This window comes from Mauremys mutica, chromosome 3, assembly GCF_020497125.1.
Source record: "Mauremys mutica isolate MM-2020 ecotype Southern chromosome 3, ASM2049712v1, whole genome shotgun sequence".
Taxonomy (NCBI): domain Eukaryota; kingdom Metazoa; phylum Chordata; order Testudines; family Geoemydidae; genus Mauremys; species Mauremys mutica.
The window spans coordinates 65,366,282-65,390,539 of record NC_059074.1 but is presented as its reverse complement, the minus strand read 5'-3'; the positions used below and the strand labels follow the sequence as shown (position 1 = coordinate 65,390,539).

General features: G+C 44.4%; 1 protein-coding gene across 1 annotated transcript in view; it reads left to right on the top strand.

Annotated features, from left to right (window-relative positions):
- The window catches only part of ME1 (malic enzyme 1), a 359,661-nt gene that overhangs the window by 306,235 nt on the left and 29,168 nt on the right, over window positions 1-24,258 (top strand). Inside the window, exon 10 of the mRNA XM_045009647.1 lies at window positions 19,744-19,849. Coding sequence (XP_044865582.1) covers window positions 19,744-19,849 — 106 coding nt within the window. The remainder of the gene's footprint in view (window positions 1-19,743; window positions 19,850-24,258) is intronic.

Sequence of the window (24,258 nt, the reverse complement as noted above, 5' to 3'; positions counted from 1 at the left end):
CTAGGGTTAGGTTTCTATTGGTAGGGCACCTGGAGCTAGGGTTAGGGTTCCTATGGGTAGAGCTTCCCGCCCTAGGGTTAGGGTTCCTATGGGTAGGGCACTCTGAACTAGGGTTAGGGTTCCTATGGGTATGGCTTCCTGCCCTAGGGTAGGGTTCCTATGGGTAGTGTTTCCCGCCCTATGGTTAGGGTTCCTATGGGTAGGGCTTCCCGCCCTAGGGATAGTGTTCCTATTGATAGGGCACCTGGAGCTAGGATTAGGGTTCCTATGGGTAGAGCTTCCTGCCCTAGGGTGAGGGTTCCTATGGGTAGGGCACTTGGCGCTAGGGTTAGGGTTCTTATCTGTATGGCTTCCTGCCCTAGGGTTATGGTTCCTTTGGGTAGGTCACCTGGAGCTAGGGTTAGGGTTCCTACGGGTAGGACTTCCCGTCCTAGGGTTATGGTTCCTATGGATAGGGCTTCCCACCCTGGGGTTAGGGGTCCTATGGGTAGGGCACTTGGAGCCAGGGTTAGGGTTCCTATGGGTAGGGCTTCCCACCCTGGGGTTACGGTTCCTATGGGTAGGGCACTTGGAGCTTTGGTAAGGGTTGCTATGGGTGGGGGTTCCTGCCCTAGGGTTATGGTTCCTATGGGTATGTCACCTGGAGCTAGGGTTAGGGTTCCTACGAGTAGGACTTCCCGTCCTAGGGTTATGGTTCCTATGGGTAGGGCTTCCCACCTTTGGGTTAGGGTTCGTATGGGTAGGGCACTTGGAGCTAGGGTTAGGGTTCCTATGGGTTGGGCACTTGGAGCCAGGGTTTGGGTTCCTATTGGTAGGGCTTCCCACCTGAGGGTTAGGGTTCCTATGGTTATGGCTTCCTGCCCTTGGGTAGGGATCCTATGGGTAGGGCATCCCGCCTTAGGGTTAGGGTTCCTATGGGTAGGGCATTGAGATCTAGAGTCATTGTTTCTGTGGGTAGAGCACCCTGCCCTAATGTTAGGGTTCCAACGGGTAGGGCACTTGGAACTAGGGTTAGGGTTCCTGTGGGTAGGGCTTCCTGACCTACGGTTAGGGTTCCAACAGGTAGGGCATTTGGAACTAGGGTTAGGGTTCCTAAGTGTAGGTGTCACCCCCCTAGGTTTAGGGTTCCTAATGGTAGGGCAGTTGAAGCCAGGTTTAGAGGTCCTAAGGGTAGGGCACTTAGAGCTAGGCTTAGGGTTCCTATGTGTAGGGCTTCCTGCCCTAGGGTTAGGGTTCCTAAGGGCACTTGGAGCTTATGTTAGGGTTCTTTTGGGTGGGGCACTTGCAGGTAGTGTTAGGGTTCCTATGGTTATGGCTTCCCGACCTAGGGTTAAGGTTGCTAAAAGTATGGCACTTGAAACTAAGGTTAGGGTTCCTATGGGTAGCGGTTCCCGCCCTAGGGTTAGGGTTCCTATGGGTAGGGCACTTGGAGCTAGGGTTAGGGTTCCCATGGCTAGGGCACTTGAAACTAAGGTTAGGGTTCCTATGGATAGGGCTTCCTACACTAGTGTTAGCGTTCCTATGGGTTGGGCTTCCCGCCGTAATGTTAGGGTTCCTCTGGGTAGGACACTTATGGCTAGGGTTAGGGTTCGTATGGGTAGGGCACCCAGCCCTAGAGTTAGGGTTCCTATGGATAGGGCTTCCCGCTGTAGGGTTTGGGTTCCTATGGGTGGTGTACTTGGAGCTAGGGTTAGGTTTCCTATGGGTAGGGTTTCTAAAAGTAGGAGACTTGGATCTAGGCTCAGGGTTTCAATGGGTAGGGCTCCCTGCCCTCGGGTTAGGGTTCCTAATGGTAGGGTACTTGGAGCTAGGCTTAGGGTTCCTATGGATAGGGCTTCCCGCCCTAGGGTAAGCGTTCATATGGGTAGGGCACTTGGAGCTAGGGTTAGGGTTCCTATGGATAGGGCACTTAGACCTAGGCTTAGGGTTCCTAATGGGAAGGGTTCCCACGGTTGGGTTAGGGTTCCTATGGGTAGGGCACTTGAATCTAGGGTTAGGGTTCCTATGGGTAGGGCACTTGGAGCTAGGGTTAGGTTTCCTATGGATAGGGCGCCGCGTCCTTGGGTTAGGGTTTCTATGGGTAGGGCATTTGTAGCTAGGGTTAGGGTTCCTATGGGTAGGGCTTCCCGTCCTAGGGTTAAGGTTCCAAAGGGGAGGGCACTTAGAGCTAGGTTTAGAGTTCCTATCTTTAGGGCTTCCCGCTCTCAGATTAGGTTTCGTTAAGCTAGGGCACTTGGAGCTAGGGTTAGGGTTCCGAAAGTTAGGGTACTTGGAGGTGGGGTTAAGGTTCATATTGGCAGAGCTTCCCTCCATAGGGATAGGGTTCCTAAGAACAGGGCAGTTGGAGCTAGGCTTAGGGTTCCTATGGGTAGGGCTTTCCGCCCTATGGTTAGGCTTCCTAAGGGTAGGGCACCTGGAGCTAGGGTTAGGGTTCCAAAGGGTAGGGCACTTGGAGCTAGGATTAGGGTTCCTATGGGTAGGGCACCCCGCTCTCGTGTTAGGGTTCATATGGGTAGGGCCTTTTGTCCTAGGTTTAGGGTTCCTTAGGATAGGGTACTTGGAGCTTGGGTTCCTATGGGTAGGGCATTTAGAGCTAAGGTTAGTGTTCTTATGGGTAGGGCTTCCCATCCTAGGGTTAGGGTTCGTATGGGTAGGGCACTTGGAGCCAGGGTTAGGGTTCCTGTGGGTAGGTCTTCCCGCCCTAGGGTTAGGGTTCCTAAGGGTATGGTACTTGGAGCTAGGGTTAGGGTTCCTATGGGTAAGGCACTTGAAGCTAGGGTTAGGTTTCCTATGGGTAGGGCGCCCTCCCTAGGGTTAGGGTTCCTGTGGGTAGGGCACTTAGAGCTAAGGTTAGGGTTCCTATGGGTAGGGCTTCCCTCCCTAGGATTAGGGTTTCTGTGGATAGGGCACTTAGAGCTAAGGTTAGGGTCCCTATGGGTAGGGCTTCCCTCCCTAGGATTAGGGTTTCTAAGGGTAGGGCACTTGAAGCTATGGTTACGGTTGCTATAGGTACGACTTCCCACCCTAGGGTTGGGGTTCCTATGGGTAGGGCACTTGGAGCCAGGGTTAGGGTTCCTGTGGGTAGGGCGCCCTCCCTAGGGTTAGGGTTCCTGTGGGTAGGGCACTTAGAGCTAAGGTTAGGGTTCCTATGGGTAGGGCTTCCCTCCCTAGGATTAGGGTTTCTGTGGATAGGGCACTTAGAGCTAAGGTTAGGGTCCCTATGGGTAGGGCTTCCCTCCCTAGGATTAGGGTTTCTAAGGGTAGGGCACTTGAAGCTATGGTTACGGTTGCTATAGGTACGACTTCCCACCCTAGGATTGGGGTTCCTATGGGTAGAGCACTTGGAGCTAGGGTTAGCGTTCCTATTGGTAGGGCTTCCCGTCCCACGGTTAGCGTTCCTATGGGTAGGACACTTGGAGCTAGGGTTAGGGTTCCTATGGGTTAGTGCACTTGAAGCTAGGGTTAGGGTTCCTATGGGTAGGCTTCCCGCCCTAGGGTTAGGGTTCCTATGGGTAGGGCACTTGGATCTAGGGTTAGGGTTCCGAAGTGTATGGTATTATGTAGTAATTGTCCCCAGATGTTCAAAGTGCATAGAGCAAAGGACAAAAGAAAGGCCTACGCCCCTGGGTCGTAGTGTATCTTCATCTTTTCTTGTCAACTTTTGTAAGTTTCCTTCAGATCAGCTGATCTCCATGTCTGGGAGAAGCAGACTGTCATGTTCATATCATGTTCTGTCTCTGTGTGTCTCCTTGTTAGCCTGTCAGCTCTTGCTGACACTCACTGGGCAGTCTCTGGCCACGTGTTCCGCACACTCCCTTTTCTAGGATCGGGATCCTCTAATGTTTGATCTCTTCCTTTTGATCCTAGGCTTAACTTTTCTTGTGTAGACACAGCCTTTGTTGGCATAACTATACAAGTATAGCTATCCTGGCAAACCCTCAGGGGCGGGTCTAGGCACCAGCGAAGCAAACACCTGCTTGGGGCAGCCCATTTGCAGGGGCGGCAGGGAAGCTGAGAACCAACAGGGGGCTCTGGGAGCTGTAGTTCCTTGGTTAGCTCCCTGCCTATAGAGCCAGCCCTGGAGCAGGGAAAGAACTACATTTCCCAGCATTCTCTTGGCCACTGCCACCTGGAAAGGAAGGAGGGGGACCTCATGCAGCAGTGTGCTGTGAGTGCTATAAATGGTAGGGATACCATATTTTAACATTCAAAAAACAGGACACTCCACAGGGAGGGAAGGTAATCCCACCCTGCCACCATCCACTCTCTCCAACTGCCCCCTACAGAACCCCCAACCCATCCAACCCCGCCCCACTCCCTGTCCCCTGATCACCCCCTCCCGGGACCCCTGCCCCTAACTGCCCCCCAGGACCCCACCCCCTATCTAAACACCGCTGGTCCTTGTCCCCTGATTGCCCCCTCCTGGGACCCCTGCCCCTAACTGCCCCTTGGGACCCCATCCCCTATCTAAGCCTCCCTTCTCCTTGTCCCCAACTGCCCCCTCCTGAGACCCCCCCCTCAACTTCCCCCCTAGGACCCCACCCCCTACTTCTCCCCTGACAAACCCCTGGGACTCCCATGCCTATCCCCCGCTACCTGTCCCCTGACTGCCCCCCTGAACCCCTGACCCATCCAACCCCCCAGCTCCCTGTCCCTTGACTGCCCCCCCGGAACCCCCTACACCTTCTCCAACCCCCTAGCCCCCTTACCGTGCCACTCAGACCAGCTTGTCTGGCTCCGCCCAGCGCCAGACACGCTGCTGCATACATGTTGCCGTGCTCCCCCGTGGAGCCCACAGCCCCCCCCCACTCACACACACCCAGCACCTGCCTTCCAGATTTGAACACTTCAAAATTCAGGAGTGCTCAAGCTCAATTTGGGCAGCTGTTACTTCATTTCTCCCAAATCAAATATACTGATCCACTGTAACTTGCTGTAGAAAAAGTAGGATAAAATTGAGCAAGAAATGCTTCCCAGTGGTTATTAGGACTGGAATTGCTATTTTCAACAGCCATTGCCTTTTGTTTGTTTGTTTGTTTAAAAGGAAGACAGTGATATTGCATTGGCAAATTCCCCATAGAAAGAAAGAGTGGAACAAAAGAATAATAAAGGCACCTCAACTTTTCCTCATTTATGGAGGACAGTCTTATAATATACATCCAGATATCCTCCAATCACACAAACTGAAAATTGTTCCACTTTACTGCAGCTCTGTAACCATATGGGACCCAATCCTGTCTGTGTTCTGTGCACATCCAAAATTCCTGCTGAATGACCTGCCCTGGGAGTGAGTTACCAGTGACCCAGGGCTGCGGCGGAAGGAGGGTGCAGGTGTGAGGGGGAGAGCCCAGGGCTGGGGCAGCAGGAGGTGTGTGTGGAAGGCACTGGTGGGGGGAAAGGGGGTGCCCAGGGCTGGGGCAGCAGGGGGGTTGGGGGAGGGCACTGGTGGGGGGGAAAGGGGGAAGCCCAGCGCTGGGGTGGCAGGGGGTGTGTCGGGGAGAGAGCCCAGGGCTGGGGCAGCAGGGGTTGTGGGGGGGAGCCCAGGGCTGGGATGGGTAGCAGCCAAAAATTTTTTTGCTTGGGGCGGCAAAAAACCTAGAGCCGGCCCTGCAAACCCTCCAGCTATGTCTACACCAGTGGTGGGCAACCTGCAGTCCATCAGGGTAATCCGCTGGTAGGCTGCAAGACAGTGGTCCTTAGGCATGGCCTCCCGCAGTTCCCAGTGGCCACGGTTCACCGTTCCCGGCCAAAGGGAGCTGCGGGAAGCAGCACAGGCTGGTATCTACAGTAGAGCATCTACACTGACAGTGCACCTATACTAGAGCTGTATAGCTGTGTGATTAAAAAACCCCACACCTCTACCCACATAGCTATGCTGGTACACATTTTAAATATAAGGCTTTAGCCTTGGGAAGAGGAAACCGTTCTCACCCTGCCTGGAGCCAGTAGGGAGTATTCCCAAATAAAAAGCTTTTCCATGTTTCCTCCAGGACTCTTCTCTGTGTCACTGTTTGGCTGCTTGGTTTCTTTAAAACCCCTTTCAATCCAGATTCACAGATTCTAAGGCCAGAGAGACCACTGTGATCATCTAGTCTGACCTTCTGTATAGCACAGGCCATAAACTTCCCCAAAATAATTCTTATATCAAAACTTTTAGAAAAACATTTTAATTTAAAAATGGTCAGTGACGAAGAATTCGCCATGATCCTTGGTAAATTGTTCAATGATTAGTTACCTTCACTGTTAAAAAAAGTATGCCTTATTTCCAGTCTTCAACTTAGCTTGAACTTCATAGAATCGTAGAATATATGGGTTGGAAGGGACCTCAGGAGGTCATAGTCCAACCCCCTGCTCAAAGCAGGACCAATCCCCAGCTAAATCATCCCAGCCAAGGCTTTGTCAAGCCTGACCTCAAAAACCTCTAAGGAAGGAGATTCTACCACCTCCCTAGATAACCCATTCCAGTTCTTCACCACCTTCCTAGTGAAAAAGTTGTTCCTAATATCCAACCTAAACCTCCTCCACTGCAACTTGAGACCATTACTCCTTGTTCTGTCATCTGATACCACTGAGAACAGTATAGATCCATCCTCTTTGGAACCCCCTTTCAGGTAGTTCAAAGCAGCTATCAAATCCCCCCTCATTCTTCTCTTCTGCAGACTAAATAATCCCAGTTCCCTCAGCTTCTCCTCATAAATTATGTGCTCCAGCCCCTTAATCATTTTTGTTGCCCTCTACTGGACTCTTTCCAATTTTTCCACATCCTCCTTGTAGTGTGGGGCCCAAAACTGGACACAGTCCTCCAGATGAGGCCTCTCCAATGCCGAATAGAGGGGAATGATCACATCCCTCAATCTGCTGGCAATGCTCCTACTTATACAGCCCAAAATGCTGTTAGCCTTCTTGCCAACAAGGGCACACTGTTGACTCATATCCAGCTTCTCGTCCACTGTAACCCCTAGGTCCTTTTCTGCAGAACTGCTGCCTAGCCACTCGGTCCCTAGTCTGTAGCAGTTCATGGGATTCTTCCGTCCTAAGTGCAGGACTCTGTACTTGTCCTTGTTGAACCTCATCAGGTTTCTTTTGGCCCAATCCTCCAATTTGTCTAGGTCCCTCTGTATTCTATCCCTACCCTCCAGCATATCTATCACTCCTCCCAATTTAGTGTCATCTGCAAACTTGCTGAGGGTGCAATGCACGCCATCCTCCAGATCATTAATGAAGATATTGAACAAAACCGACCCTAGGACCAACTCCTGGGGCACTCCGCTTGATACCAGCTGCCAACTAGACATGGAGCCACTTATCACTACCTGTTGAGCCCGATAATCTAGCCAGATATCTATCCACCTTATAGTCCATTCATCCAGCCCATACTTCTTTAACTTGTTGGCAAGAATACCATGGGAGACCATATCAAAAGCTTCACTAAAGTCAAGGAATAACATGTCCACTGCTTTCCCCTCATCCACAGAGCCAGTTATCTCATCATAGAAGGCAATTAGGTTAGTCAGGCATGACTTGCCCTTGGTGAATCCATGCTGACTGTTACTGATCACTTTCCTCTCCTCGAAGTGCTTCAAAAATGGATTCCTTGAGGACCTGCTCCATGATTTTTCCAGGGACTGAGGTGATGCTGACTGGCCTGTAGTTCCCTGGATCTTCCTTCCTCCCTTTTTTAAACTTCCAGCCATTGGATCATGTTATACCTTTCTCTGATGGACTGAGGAGCCCATTATTAAATATGCCATTCCTCTTGTAGGTACTTATAGACTATAATCAAGTCACTCCTTAGTCTTCTCTTTCTTACAATGAATAGATTGAGCTCTTTTAGTTTGTCGTGATAAGCCATGTTTTCTAATCCTTTAATCGTTCTCTTGGCTCTTCTCTGAACCCTCTCCAATTTATCAACATCCTTCTTCAGTTGTGGACACCAGATCTGGAAACAGTGTTCTAGCAGCAGTTGCATTAGAGACAAATACAGAAGTAAAATAATCTCTCTACTCCTACTCAAGATTCCCTGGTTTACGCATCCCAGGATCATATTAGCTCTTTTGGGCACAGCGTCACACTGGAAGCTCATGTTCAGCTGATTATATACCACCACCACCCCAAAATCTTTTTCAGAGTCACTGCTTCCCAGGATAAAGTCCCCCAACATGTAAGTGTGGCCAAAGTCTTTGTTTCCAGATATATACTTTACATATAGCTATATTAAAATGCATACTGTTTGCTTGCGCCCAAGCAATCTAGATCGCTCTAAATCAGTGACCCGTCCTCTTCATTATTTACCATGCCCCTAATTTGTGTGTCATCTGCAAACTTTATCAGTGATGATTTCATGTTTTCTTCCAGGTTATTGATAAAGATGTTAAATAATGTAGGGCAAAGAACCAATCTGCCTTACAGAAATCTAAGTATATTATGTCAACACTATTGCCTTTATCATCCAAACATGTAATCATATTAAGATAAAGATATCAAGATATCTAACCCCACAGCAAGTTAACCCATCAAAAACAAACATACAGAGGCATTCACCATATTCATAAAAAATACTGATATTTCCTAGTTTGTCAAACTCGCCTTAATAATCATTGTACATATCTATTTATCACATATTTATTTTTGTGGTGCTTTATGTATATAGTATATAAGCATCTTATATAAATTAAGCCTCACGCCACTGGATTCTCTGGTCTAGATAAGCTGGGCTTGGAACAGGACTAGATAGGACATGGAGGCAAGTGGTTTTATATTAGCTTTGTGGCTTCTTGATTCTGGGACCAGATGAGTGCCAGTTCTGTCCTAATATAAGGTAGAGCATTCTGAGGGCTACTCTAATTTATTCCTAGCTGCCAGTGGCCTCAAGGAGCTATTCTAGCAATGATTATTAAGAAGAAGCTACAGCTTGGAAATGCTCTGACCATTGTCCCTTTTCCCTGGTTACATAAAGCTACTATGCTATTCAGGGATACTACAAAGTGGGAACTCCCAGGTGGCTAGATCCACCATAATAGGTCCAACTATCAGGCCCCAAATTGGGACCATTTGTATGGTTTACCTCCTATTTTTAATATCACTCTCAATATGTCAGTTTTACAGTCTGGAGTCCTGTTTTTACAGCTGTTGTCTATGGGGTCTCTAAGGTTTCTCTTCAGAAGCCAATTTTGTTTTGTTTATCTGAGCTTCTGCTTGGTTCTGTAATCTGGCGACTTGGGGTAAGTTTCCATTTCTGTGCCAATGATGATGTAAATTTATTTTAAATTTTGATACCAAAAGCTCTTTAAATATATTTTCCTTGTCATGCTGTTTGTCAGAATTTGCATGTCTAAAAACTGGTTTTCTACTAATATTGGGAATACAGAACTGTTTTGGACAGGCTCTCCACATTAGCTACTGAATTCTCCTATTTCATTTTTCTTACAGTATTTTGTTTGCCATCTAAGATAGTAAAGTGCCTTGGTGTTGTACTATGTCTGTAACTTACTATTAATAACCATATATAATAATGGTAATATATATTTTTAATTTAAATATCAGTATTTGCTCAGGCTAGTCTTCTGGCATTGTCAAGACCCTCATATATGCATATCTTCTTCGGAGAACCTTGCTGTTTTTCATCTGTCTTCCTCATCTGCTGATTAACACAGTCCACGTTGTAATTCACATGTTGGTCTTATAAGTAATAAAGCATTTAGCTCATATTACCTTGTCACTAAGATACTGAATTGGCTTCTAACCAAGCAGCATATTGATTTTCAGGTTGCATTGTTTGCTTTTTTATGATTTGGAGTCAAACTGTCCAACTAGACAGTAACTCGAAAGAGGAGTTAAGTAAGGTTAAAACTGTGACAAAAAATCAATAAAAGCAACAAAATTCTAAGCTGAGGTGGGCATCTTCCGTCAGACCTCACTGTTTTTAGGTATTAGTGTGTTGATTCTCAAAATATCAGAATTCTTGACAAGGTATGTCATATGCTCCATTCTTTAACCACAGCGAGTCTAACTTATGGATACTGTCAGAGCTGGCCTTACCATGAGGCGAACTGAGGCAGTCGCCTCAGGTGCCAGACTGTGGGGGGGTGCCACTAGGACCAAGAGTGTAAAAAAATTGTGTTTGCTGCTGGTGCATATCTAGTCTTATAGGTGCTGGTGCAGATCTAGTCTTTCTGCTCTAGATGCACAAAGATGGTGGAATGCTGTGCTGGAGGAAGGAGGACACAAGGCAGGCAGGAGAAAAGCTGAGAGGGAATAATAGAAAGCAGCAGGTGCTTCAGGGAGAGAGAGGAGGAGGAACCTCTTCTGTACCTCTCTGGCACCCCCAGGAGCTTGGACTGATTAACACCATCTTCTCAGGGAGCTTCCTGTTTCCTGCTGCTTCCCTGAACCCACTTGAGGAGAACAGGCAGTCAACTGAAGTGGTAGAAGCCAGTTAGGCCCTTAAGACGCTGATATCTTCCCTCACTCAGGCTCTGCTACCAGCCTGCTTATTTGTCCCCTTCAACTGAGAGCCACTATAGCTGGCACAGAACAGCAGTCAGGAGTTAAAGAAGAAAACGCCCCTCTGGGGCAGTATTCAGAAAAAGAAAGAAATCAGAGGAAGCTTTTCTATCTAAGCAGTAAGGAACTCTCCTGAGATACATGGAAAAATGTTCACGGTGAGCCTTCTGGCCCCGGTGAAGATGTGAGTGGTGAGGAGATGCCTGATCTTCCAGTTAGTCAGAGTGCAGGTGACCTGGCAGCTACTGCAGTATCCATATCTCCATCTCAAATGGATGTAACTATGCACATTCCTGAAGAAAAGTGTAGATCAGAGAAGAGTGTGGTGGAGGCGCAAGAAACAACTGCTGCTGCTGAGTTTAGTTCCTTAAGTCTAGATGATCCAGGACTGTGGACCCACTTGAGCAGTAGCCTGAGAGACTTCCTTGTACTGCATGGGCCACAGCAAGTGAAAAACTTCATGTTCCCCAAAGACAATGAAAATAGAAGTTTCCATCCAACACATTACTGGCGTGAAATCCCCAATGGTGACAAAGTGGAGAGGCCATGGCTTATGCTGCATACTGTTTTTGTTGCAAATTCTTCCAGTCTAATGTTCCAGCCACATTGGGTTCTACAGGAACAAAGGACTGGAAAAATCTGGCTAGAAATCTGGCATGCCACGAGAAGGCAGCAAATCATCAGAAAGCATTCCATAGGTGGAAAGAGCTTGAGATGAGACTAAGGTTAAAGGCTACCACAGATGATCAGCATCAAGAGAATATTGCATCAAAGTCTCTTTACTGGCAAAATGTTCTGAAAAGGCCCATTGATTGCCATTGTGAGAATGCTTGCTACCCAAAACCTAGCACTGTGTGGCACTTCAGATCAGCCGTATGTGCCAAACAATGGAAACTTCCTTAAAATTGTGGAGCTGATGGCTGAGTTTGATGCTGTACTCCAGGAGCATCTAAGAAGAGTCACCACCCAAGAAATGTACACACACCACTACCTTGGAAAAACAATTCAAACTGAGATCATACAGTTACTGGCAACAAAAGTCAAACAGAAGATTGTGGCAGATCTGAAGTCAGCAAGATATTACTGTGTTATTCTGGACTGCACACTTGACATCAGCCATACGGAACAAATTAATTTAATGGTGTGTTTTGTAACAACAACAGAACTTAGTGAAATTGTCCCTGCAATAGTGACGGTCAGAGAGTATTCTCTAGAATTTATTGACATTGATGATACTCCAGGAGCTGGTATGACAAATGTGCTTCTTAAAAAGCTGGAAGATATGGGAATTGCGATAGCTGACATGAGAGGTCAGGGCTACGATAACGGTGCCAACATGAGAGGAAAGAACAGAGGAGTGCAGACACGGATCCAAGAGTTAAACCCTCGAGCATTTTTGTCCCATGCAGTTCTCATTCATTGAAATTAGTAGTTAGTGATGCAGCATCAGCTTCTAGTGAGGCTGCTGAATTTTTTAATGTAATTCAAAGCATCTATGTATTTTTCTCTGCATCAACTCATCGATGGCAAATTTTGAAGCAACATCTGGGAACATCCTCTTTGACACTGAAACCACTGAGTGCCACACGATGGGAAAGTCGAGTGGAGGCAATAAAGCCTATCAAACACCAAATTGGGAAGACAGATGATGCCATAGTTGCCATTATGGAGGATAATGCTATGACAGGAACTGTTACTGGGAGAACAGTGGCAGAGGGAAATGGAATCACCAGAAACATACATAACTTCAAATTTCTGCGTGGCTTAGTGTTGTGGCATGACATACTGTTTGAAATAAATGTTGTAAGCAAGAGACTCCAAGATGTTGACCTTGATACATCTGGAGCAATGGAACAACCGGACAAAGCAAAGTCATACCTACAGTCTTACCAGTCAGAGGAGGGATTTCACAATGTTCTGAAGAGTGCACAGAAGTTGGGAGAGGAACTTGACACTGAAGCTATTTTGCCACCCATTCAAGACATTTTGATTACAAGGCACAGGATGATCCCATAAGAGACCCCAAACAACAATTCAAAGTTGAATTATTTAACCAGGTGCTAGACTGTGCAATATAGTCAGTTGAAGAACATTTCATGCAGCTCAAGGAACACAGCAGTATATTTGGGATGTTGTCTGATATTCCAAAACCCCTCACTATACCTGAAGAAGACCTACACCAGCAATGCAGGCACTAGAGACAGTGTTGACACATAATGACATGCGCGATATTGATGCGAGTGATTTAGGGGATGAACTGAAAGCCCTTTCAAGATACAGGGAAGTCGCATCTTAGGCGCATTTAACATGCACGAATTCAGCTTTGTGTGGTCGGCAAAAATGGGGGGGAAAAGAAAAACAACAATATAAAAACTGCATCTGTAGTGCGGGCGATTCCGCCCACCATTCAACTCAATGCGTGTTTCACTATACGCGGTTTTCGCTTTACGCGCTAACCGCGGAACGGAACCCCCGCATAAGATGAGACTTGCCTGTACATTTCAGCAGGATTAACTCCAAAGGCTGGTCTGGAATATATGTGCACAAATAGATGACCACCCTCTTTCCAAATGCTTTTGTTGCTCTGCGCATACTTCTAACACTTACTGTAACAGTTGCCAGTGGAGAACGCAGCTTCTCCAAGCTGAAGTTAATAAAAACACATCTACACTCCACAATGACACAGGAGAGGCTGGTTGGCCTTGCTGCCATCTCAATAGAGCATGAGTTGGCCCAGACTGTGGACCTTCAGGAAGCAGTTCAAATCTTTGGAACCAAGAAGGCACGGAAAGCACCACTTTGATTATTCAACCTGATAAAAAATGCCAGTGTTTACTATGCAGACAAGAAAAGTTACATTTGCTGTTCAGGTGTTTTAAAGTTAAGTGTTACTTAAAAATTTTTAATAAGGCATTTTAAGTTGTTAGTTCTCCTTTATTGGGATAGGTAGCAGAGCAGTACCATGAGAGGAGTAGAACAGAAAGAAGGCAGAATTGAGACCTTTCAAAGTTTTGGCCCAAGCGAGGGGGCATGGGGGCGTCATTTGAGCTCCTTGCCTCAGGTGCCAAAATGTTGTAAGCCCGCCCTGGATACTGTGATAGTCTTAACTAAGAATTTCTTTGTTTTTATTCTCAGCCTTCACATAACTTAATATTTTTGTAATTAAGCCATTAATTTACTTATTCTTTAATTGCTAAGGAAAATGGTGTGAGATATCAAATGTTGTCTGCCCGGATTTATTCTTTTTGTGAAGTATTAGTGGCTCTGAAAAATCACCCTTTTCTGACAGAGCAGTTCTATCAAGCTCAAAGAAATTGATATCTGGCCCAGAAGAGCAAAGTTTATTTAGGAAATCTGGCAGTGGCTATACTCCACCTGAACTCTCCAGCTAGAGGCTGCTTTTTTCCTCCTATTGGATGGTCCTGTCTTTGGCCAGCTGATTTTTTTACTTCCTCCTCCCTCTCCATCTTAACAGCAGTAGAGGTGCCAAGTTGGGAGCCCGCTCTTTGGTCCATTGGCTTTGGTGTCCAGCCATGTCTTTTTTAGATTATGATCTTTCAGACAAGACTGTCATTTACTATACATTTGTACAGTGCCCAGCACAATGGACCCTAATCCGGTTGAGGCCAGTATGTTCTACCCCTATATGAATGTTACATAGAACATAGTAGCACATCCTCTGATATGTGTGCCTGAAAAGTGTCCTCTCTAAGTTTCAAGTGTGAAAGTCCTCTCTATTGTTAATGGGATGCAGCACTGAGTCACAGGTTCAAAACTTGGAATATTCCATGTATATCTTAATATAATGAATGTTTAATAATAGTGAAGGATAAAGGCAGAAGATTAGCAACTAGACTAAAGTCTATAAAGGTCATTGTTCAGTGTTCTCCAGGGAAACAGCAGCTTCATTACTAAGGAACTATCCGATTGAGGGGTTAATAGAGGAGGGTTTGGAACAAATTGATAAATTAAATAGTGATATGTCACCAGAACCAGATGGTATTCACCCAGGAGTTCTGAAGGAACTCAAATGTAAAATTTCAGAACCACTAAGTGTGGTATGTAACATATCACTTAAATCAGCTTCTGTACCAGATGACTGGAGGATAGCTAATGTGACACCAATTTTTAAAAAAGATTCCAGAGATGATTCTGGCAATTACAGGTCGGTAAGCCTATCTTCAGTACCAGGCAAATTGGTTGAAACTATAGTAAAGAGCAGAATTATCGGACACATAGATGAACACAATTTGTTGGGGAAGAGTCAACACAGCTTTTGTAAAGGGAAATCATGCCTCACCAATCTATTAGAATACTTTGAGGGGGTCAACAAACTTGTGGACAAGAATGATCCGTGGACATAATGTACTTGGACTTTCAGAAAGCCTTTGACAAGAGGAAGAAAGGAGAGCAGCAGAATACAGACCCTAGACTTCAGAAAAGCAGACTTTGACTCCCTCAGAGAATTGATGGGAAGGATCTCCTAGGAGGCTAATATGAGGGGGAAAGGAGTCCAGGAGAGCTGACTATATTTTAAAGAAATGTTATTGAGGGTGCAGGAACAAACCATCCTGATGTGCAGAAAGAATAGCAAATATGGCAGGCGACCAGCTTGGCTTAACAGTGAAATCTTCAGTGATCTTAAACACAAAAAGGAAGCTTACAAGAAGTGGAAGCTTGAACAGATGACTAGGGAAGAGTATAAAAATATTGCTTGAGCATGCAGGATGTAATCAGGAAGGCCAAAGTACAACTGGAGTTGCAGCTAGCAAGGGATGTGAAGGTTAACAAGAAGGGTTTCTACAGGTATATCAGCCACAAGAAGAACATCAGGGAAAGTGTGGGACCCTTACTGAATGGGGGAGGCAACCTAGTGACAGATTATGTGGAAAAAGGTGAAGTACTCAATGCTTTTTTTTGCCTTGGTCTTCACAGACAAGGTCAGCTCTCAGACTGCCGCACTGGGCAGCACAGTATGGGGAGGAGGTGAGCAGCCCTCAGTGGTGAAAAAACAGGTTGAGAACTATTTAGAAAATCTGGGCATGCACAAGTCCATGGGGTCGGATGCAATGCATCCGAGGGTTCTGTGGGAATTGGCTGATGTGATTGCAGAGCCATTGCCCATTATCTTTGAAAACTCGTGGCGATCAGGGAAGGTCCTGGGCGATTAGAAAAAGGCAAATATAATACCCATCTTTAAAAAAGGGAAGAAGGAGAATCCGGGGAACTGCAGACTGGTCAGCCTCACCTCAGTCCCTGGAAAAATCATGGAGCCAGGTCCACAAGGAATCCATTTTGAAGCACTTGGAGGAGAGAAAGGTGATCAGGAACCGTCAACATGGATTCACCAAGGGCAAGTCATGCCTGACTGACCTGATTGCCTTCTATCATGAGATAACTGACTCTGTGCATATGGGGAAAGCAGTGGACGTGATATACGTTGACTTTAGCAAAGCTTTTGATATGGTCTCCCACAGTATTCTTGCCCTCAAGTTAAAGAAGTATGTATTGGATGAATGGACTATAAGGTGGATAGAAAGCTGGCTAGCTCATCGGGCTCAACGGGTTGTGATCAACAACTCGATGTCTAGTTGGCAGCCAGTATCAAGTGGAGTGCCTCAGGGGCCAGTTTTGTTCAACATCTTAATGAATTATCTGGATGATGGGATGGATTGCACCCTCAGCAAGTTCGCAGATGACACTAAACTGGGGGGGAAAGTAGGGTCCAGAGTGACCTAGACAAATTGGAGGATTGGGACAAAATAAATCTGATGAGGTTCAACGAGGACAAGTGCAGAGTCTTGCACTTAGGACGGAAGAATCCCATGCACCGCTACAGGCTGCGGACCGACTGGCTAAGCGGCAGTTCTGCAGAAAAGGACTTGGGAATTACAGTGAACAGTAAGCTGGATATGAGTCAACAGTGTGCCCTTGTTGCCAAGAAGGCTAACGGCATATTGGGCTGCATTAGTAGGAGCATTGCCAGCAGATCGAGGGAAGTGATTATTCCCCTCTATTCAGCACTGGCGAGGCCAGATCTAGAGTATTGGGTCCAGTTTTGGCCTCCCCACTACAGAAAGGATGTGGACAAATTCGAGAGAGTCCGGCGGAGGGCAACGAAAATTATTAGGGCCTGTGGCAAATGACTTATGAGGAGAGGCTCAGGGAACTGGGTTTACTTAGTCTGCAGAAGAGAAGAGTGACAGGGTGTTACTGGAAGATTTGAACCTCACTATCTTGTTAATTTGCCTATTCTGGTATTAAAGGTGTTGTCCACCCTACGGATTTTCCAGAGAAAAGCCGTTAACCATGGCCAGCTAACTTCCTCCCTGAAGGATACGGATACAGCCCTCCAATCAAGAATAGGCAGCAGGCAGTAAATTCTTCAAGAACAAAAATAGAATTTATTTAGAAGTGAAGGATTACAATAAAAAAGGAGAGATAGACATAAAAAAAACAGTAAAGGTTACTGATACAGTGTAAAGGAAGTGGTGCGATAAATAAAAACACAGCACAGAAATAACAATTCCACTTAGATTATTATATGTTATAGAGTTAACAATATAATCATTTACTTAATACTCTATAACAATCAAGCATATAACATAAACATGTAACAATACATCGATTAACTCTAACATCCAGTAATCGCTGATCTTACAGTTATTGAATGCGTAGGGGGAATCTCACTCAAACCATAGGCATCCAGCTTTATTTGCATTTGAAACCCATACGCCCTAGGATGTCAAATAGAAAAATTTAAGACTTACAGAAGCTTTTATAAAATCCTTCTGACTCGTCACCGGAACGGTCCTTCTGCTATGTCAGTTTTAGTGAGTGACGTTTGGGAGCGTTGTCTGATGATGAGTTATGGGCTGCTGGGTTGTCCGCTGCTGCTTCCTCCTCCAGGTAAGAGAGAGAGAAGCCCGTTGGTTGTTGCTGCTGGCTGGGTGCCAGAAACAGTCATTGCCAAGGCAACCCTGGAACCCTAGGTGGGCTGCTGCTGTTGCTGTAACAGCCACTGGTTTTCAAGCGGCTCTTCCTTTGCTGGGTTTCAATGTAGCTTCTCAGGTGGCTTCTCTTGCGCAGGTGTCTTCTGGTAGGTGTCCGGCAGCGTTCCGCTCTCTTGCTGGTCCCTATCCCTACAAAGTTTTAGCCTGCTGGCTGTCACCTTTATGTGCAATTTCAGCTCATTAGCTATTAATTTATTATCATATTTCAGCCAATCATCTTTCAGGGAATTGCATATGTTAATGTCCCGTGTACCGACATGTGATACTCAAGCTCAGCCAATCAGCTTCCAGAGATTAGCACATGCTAATTACCAATTAATCCTCAAAAACGCATTTGTAGACTGCAATGACATCTGCTGGAGAATTTAAAAACAGCAATCTTCAAAGTCTCATTGACTGTGCACTAGCTTCATCATGGACATGCCAAAAGTGGCTAATTTTACTGCACCTGTGAGAGGTGGTGGGTTTTATATTTCACCCAAGAAGGAAATCAGGTGCATTTATCTCACTATTTCTGTGATAGTAGTTCTAAGAACATACTTAAAACCCATATAAGCACATGAGGACATAACCCTCTCCACTTAAAACACTCTGTTTCAGTCATTTAAGAAATCTGTAGAAGTGGATAAATCTGTGAAAATTCCCTATAATCAAGGGTGAGAGAAGAGAAACTGGTTTCCTGTAAACCAAAGCAGCTCAGTCAGTTCTAACCACATGACAGACCTGCACAACTTCTTGTGGTCTCCCCTGGAACCATTTCCTCCTGCTGCAGATGAAAAATGGCCTTTTATTATGTTTGCCAAGTCTTGTGGTTACTGTCCAAAGAGAAGGAGGAGCAGAGTAAGTGCAGTGATGTAATTTGCACCAAACCACAGCCTTTTTGTGTAAAACATTAAAGCAATTTTTTCTTAAAAATAAAAAACCCCAAAATATAGTTTCTGAAAAGTAGAACGAATCCACTGTTAGATCCAGTTTTAAAATACATGAGCCAAATTTGTCCTTGGTGAAACTCCTTAAGCTTCAATGGAGTTACACCAAGGATGATTTTATCTCAATAATTGTTGCTAACTTGGAAAGATGAAGGAAATTTTCTTCTATTGAGACCAGCAATGCATGGTTGGAAAACACATCAGTAAAATAGTATCCAATCGAGCATGTAGTCAAGGTTCTCTCAAGCATTTCCATTTTAAACTGCTCAGGTAAAATTTTTAGAAACGAGTGCTTAAGGATAGTGCTTTCTCCATATTTAGACATCTCAACAAGTCTGAGAAGTCCGGATACCCCAGCAGCTCCCATTGATTTCAAACTATAGCTATAGCCCAGGTAAACTGTACCAGTCAAATCACAGCCTGTAGCGCTTTTGCCTGTCTACACTAGGGCTTTCACTTGGTGCAGTTTGACTGGTGGCTGGCCAGAGATAGCTGAAATCTCTAATGTACACAAGGCCTCAGATGAAAACTTAATTGACTTACAACTAACATAAGTCATTTTCGTTACTGGAAAAATGTTTTCATTAGTGCCTGGTTAGAGATGTTTATCCCAAGTTATTACAAAAACTAAAATTTTGCAGCCAGAGAGTCCATATTTTAGATGACTCCTGATCTTTTACACAAGAAAAGACTTGAAGCTTCTAAGAGAGAGTGTTTTTGTTTGAATAATACTTATGGAAAATGCATAGTCCACAGTAGCATTAATTAGTCCTATATCATGGGTTTTATAAACAAATACATTCTGAGCCAATAGAATGTCACTAAAGACAATTAAACTCTGTTATCATTAGGTCAGGTTTTTTATTATTAAACCAATTTTCAAAGTATCAAAATTCAGCTACTTAAAATTGTACAAGGTTGCAATATTACATGAATTATTTGTTTCTTTTAAAGTTTGTACAATTGTTCAGCTTTTAGCAAAATTATAAAGCAAATGTAGTGCATGATTTTTGACAATTTGTGGTGCAATGAAATTGTCAGTTTTTAAAATGTTCACATTCCAGGTATTTACATTTGGACAAATGGATTAGTTGTCCTTGTAAGAGCATGATGCAATGTACAATTTAAGAATTTTTCTAACATTTTGTTATTTGCTAATACAAGTGCCATACGCTAAACATAACAGCGATAATTAATTACCAGAATATCTCTTTTTGAGGTGTGTATCAGTTTGCACAGGGAATATCATGGTCCCAGCACATTTTTAATAAATGCATTTTTTGCTTTTGTTCACTTAGGAGCGTTCCTCATTAACAACTGAGAAAGAAAGGTTTGCCCATAAACATGATGAAATGAAAAATCTGGAAGATATTGTTAGAGCTATAAAACCAACTGTACTTATAGGTAATTATTTATTCAAATGATATATTTTTAAGGCATGAGACTTTGTTTTATTGTTTGTATACACTATGAATATTGTATAAAGGGAAGATTATGAGCTCTTCTGAACAGGTAATTCTTAAGTATATGGAATGTACCTAGCACATTGTGGATGCTACTGCAAATAAACATTAAATAATAAGAAGAATGTGGCAAACATATAACAGTGCTTTCATTCTAAAGCCTACATATTAGTGGTAGAATTATCCATGTTTTCTTGAACTTCTGGTGAGGAAGCACATCTTCTTCCCAATATTACTTCTGAATTTATGTACTGTACTGTACTATACTATAGCATAAATAACCTCAGAAGTTAGAATGAGGAAAGTGGAGCATACATACGTGTATGACTGTACAGTCACCTGCATTCTCCATCTGATTACATAGATTTCTGGTCTCACATTTGGGTTCTGATCCTGCAGCTTTTGTTTAGGCAAGACTGTCATTGACTTTAAAAGAACTACAGGATATTGATCTCAATGAAGTAACTAGCTGAAAGGATGTTTCAATTCTCTATACAGCAGAGTTAAAACAGTTTTCTACTACCTGTTTCAGGAATAAAAAGGCAAAATGTTCTTGAATTTTTGCAGTATAAGTAACCTTTTAAAAATCTATCTAGTCACTAAAACTGTTAATCGGTGTTAGAAAGTGTGAAGATATCTTACTCTGTGCCACTACCACAACATTAAAAAAAAAATTAAATTTAGAATACCAATTGGATTACTGCCCCAACCTATATCTTGTAAGCCTTCAACAAAGAGGACGGAATTTTTGAAAACATTTTCACTGTTTCACTTAGTGATTAATCTAATAAGCGGGACTTGACTTGGTTTTTCTGAAACATTTCCTTTTTTTCACTGATATAGTCAAATGCTGCATAACCATTTCAAAATACTATTCCAATTAAAGCTGTGCAAATAACTGATTTGTTTGTTTGTTTGCTGACAATTATGAAAATTTGAAAAAAATTGGGGTTGAACCAAAACAGAAAGTTTTCAAAAATTTTGGCAAATTAAAAAAAAAAGACCAAATGAAACATTTAGTTTCAACAAAATCAAAAAGTCTCATTTCAATATTGACTACTTTAAACGTTTCCAATTGTTTTTTAATAAAATCAAAGGAGATTTTGAAATAAAGTCATTCCAAACCAAAAAATTAAATTTTTCATTTTGGAAATGTTTTGATTTTTTTAAGGGGTATTTTTTTTACCATAATAATTTGGTGAAACTGACATGAATTCAGAGCACTTTTCAGTGTTGTCAGATCTCCATTTTTCTCCAAAAAAGTTCTATCTGAAAAATTTTACCCAATCTGTAAAATAAGATTTGTGAATTCACCCTTATTTTTCTTCAGGCCAACAAAGCAATTGACTTGCAAAAGAGATACACTATATCAACATCCAAGATTGAAACCCAAAATCACATAGTAGACAAAAAGTGTTTAGAGAAAATAAGGCTAAAAAAAACAGTTAAATTGAAGATTAGAGTAAAAGATCCATGATATGCATCCAGCTAAAAGTATCTGTATGTATTAAATACTAACACAATACGCAGTAAGTATCAGTATATCATTACAATATATATCCCATTTACCATCTATTCTCTTCTTTACACACACCCAATCTCTCTGGTTGTCCAAGCAGTGACTGAAAGAGCCAGACAACAGCACCCTCATTCTATACCATCTAACAAGAAGGGGAAGCATTTGGACCTTTTGGGGCATAAGGTCTTTTCATCATCTAGTCTCCAATTCAGGATTTCATACTCTCACGACTTCCTAAATTACAGAAAATATGAGGAATTTATTGATAGCCTCTCACAACGGGACTGGACTCGTTTTCAGGTGCTCATTGAGGAAGGGAAGCTGGTAGCCAGAACAGAACTCTAATTGGCAGTGGACACAGCAGATACCTCCTCGAGGGCCATGGCTATGGCTATAGTTATGCATAGGGAATCTTGGCTCCATGCCTCCAGTTTCCCTAGGGAAACACAAAACACTACTGAAGATCTCCCCTTCAATGAATCCCATCTTCTTAATCAAAAGACCGATGATACACTATATACCCTCAAGGACTCCAGAGCCACCTTTCACTCACTGGATAGCTACACTCATGCCCTGAAGTGTAAATTCAACTGCCCACCATCCACCCAATGCTACAGGTCCCCCCAATTCTACCCTCAGCGACCTTATAAGCCACCGAGGAAGTGAAAGAAATCCCAGAGATACTGCCTCGCCGGACCTCCTTCACAGGCTTTCACCTCACAGCTACAACTGCCAAGAGATATTTTTGAGACTGCCTCAAGAGACACCAACCATCTTGCATACCACCTCACAACCCCCTACCTCTTTGTGGGGGTCATTTAACACTCTTCCCCCAAACTTGGAGTGCAAAAACAATGGCTAAATGGGTGCTGAACATCATCCATCATGGCTATACAATTTAATTCATCACACTACCTCCTCCAAAAAAAACCCCTCCCTATTCCATCTCGGGGACCACTCTCATGATAGCATTTTCACCCAAGAGGTGAATTCCTTACTATAACAGGGCACAGTAGAATATGTTCCCTGGAATACCAAGGAACGTGGTTCTATTTGACTTTCTTCCTGATACCAAGAAGAAAGGTGGGTGGAGACCAGTTCTCAATCGCTGTCATCTCAATCGCTTCATCCACAAACTCAAGTTTCATATGGTCACATTGGCAGCTATTATCCCATCTCTAGAAAAAGGCATGTGGTTCACAGCTCTTGATACGCAGGATGCTTATTTTTACATTGATATCCATTCGGCCCACAGACACTTCCTAAGATTCATAATTGGCACCCACCATTTCCAGTATAGGGTTCCCCTTTCAGAACAGCCACCACTCCCATAGTCTTCACCAAAGTTTTCTCTGTCGTAGCAGCCTATATCAGCCGTTAGGGGCCCTTGTGTTTCTATATCTCAACAACTGGATTCTAGCTGCACGGTCCAGGCACAAAGCCCAAGTGTTAACCTCCATGTTACTCAGCCTTCTTTTGTCCCTGGGAGTCAGCATCAATGCCGAGAAATCAGTCCTAGACTCCACACAATACCGGGACTTTATAGGGGTCACAATCAATTCGATCACAGCATGGGCCTACCTGCTGATAGACAGATTCTAAGGAATGAGAGAGAGCATCACACGCATCATCAACAATCCTTATGTTCCAACCAGTACTTGTCCGTCCCTCGGCCACGTAGCTTCATGTACATACGTGACTGCCTTTGCTGCCTCCAAACTTGGGCCCAGTCAGTTTACTCACCAAAACATCACACTATGGACAGTGCCCACCAGGGTGCTGTCCTCCCTTCAATGGTGCACAGACCCAACCCATGTATGCGTAGGAGTTCCCTTCCTGCCATCCTCACCGGACAAGATTATCATTACCAACACATCTCTCATAGACTGGAGAGTAAACATGGACAATCACATGACACAAGGAACATGGTCTCCCTGAGAATCCAGGATGCACATCAATATCCTGGAACTATGAGCTGTAAGAAAGGCATACCAGTCCTTTCTCCCATTCATCTGTTCCCATCACGTGAGACAACACTACTGCTGCTTTCTACATCAACGAACAGGGAAGAATGAAATTGACCGCTTTATGTGCAGAAGCGGTCAATCTCTGGAATCAATGCATCAATCACCAGATCCTCTTGTCCACAGCCTATCATCCAGGAACACAGAATGTGCTTGTGGGCTCACTCAGCTGACATTTTGAGGTCAACCACAAATGGAACTTCATGATGCAGTAGTACATGACATCTTTACACAATGGCGGATTCTGACCAGAGAACTATTCGCTTCACATATAAGAACATAAGAATGGCCCTACTGGGTCAGACCAAAGGTCCATCTAGCCCAGTATCCTGTCTTCCAACAGTGCCAGGTGCCCCAGAGGGAATGAACAGAACAGGTAATCATCAAGTGATCCATCCCCTGTCACTCATTCCCAGCTTCTGGCAAACAGGCTAGGGACACTATCTCTGCCCATCCTGGCTAATAGCCATTGATCGACCTATCCATGAATTTATCTAGTTCCTTTTTTAACCCAATTATGGTCTTGGCCTTCACTTCCACTTCCCACATTCCTTCCCCTCTGCTATGGATCTATCTGATTCATGGTGGAGAAGGAACTGGAAATGCGATCTGTCTGCCCTGCCTTTTATCACCTCAGACGGAAGCACGAGGTGAGCCAGGGCATATGCATGCACCAACAGACGCTACTTTCAAATTCTCCAACTCCAGGCGTATGGTGTGCCTGCGTAAGCCCTCCCGTAGAGTACAGATAGGGACCACACATCTCGAAGAGTCTCCACTTACAGGTAAGTAAGCTCCTATTCAGAA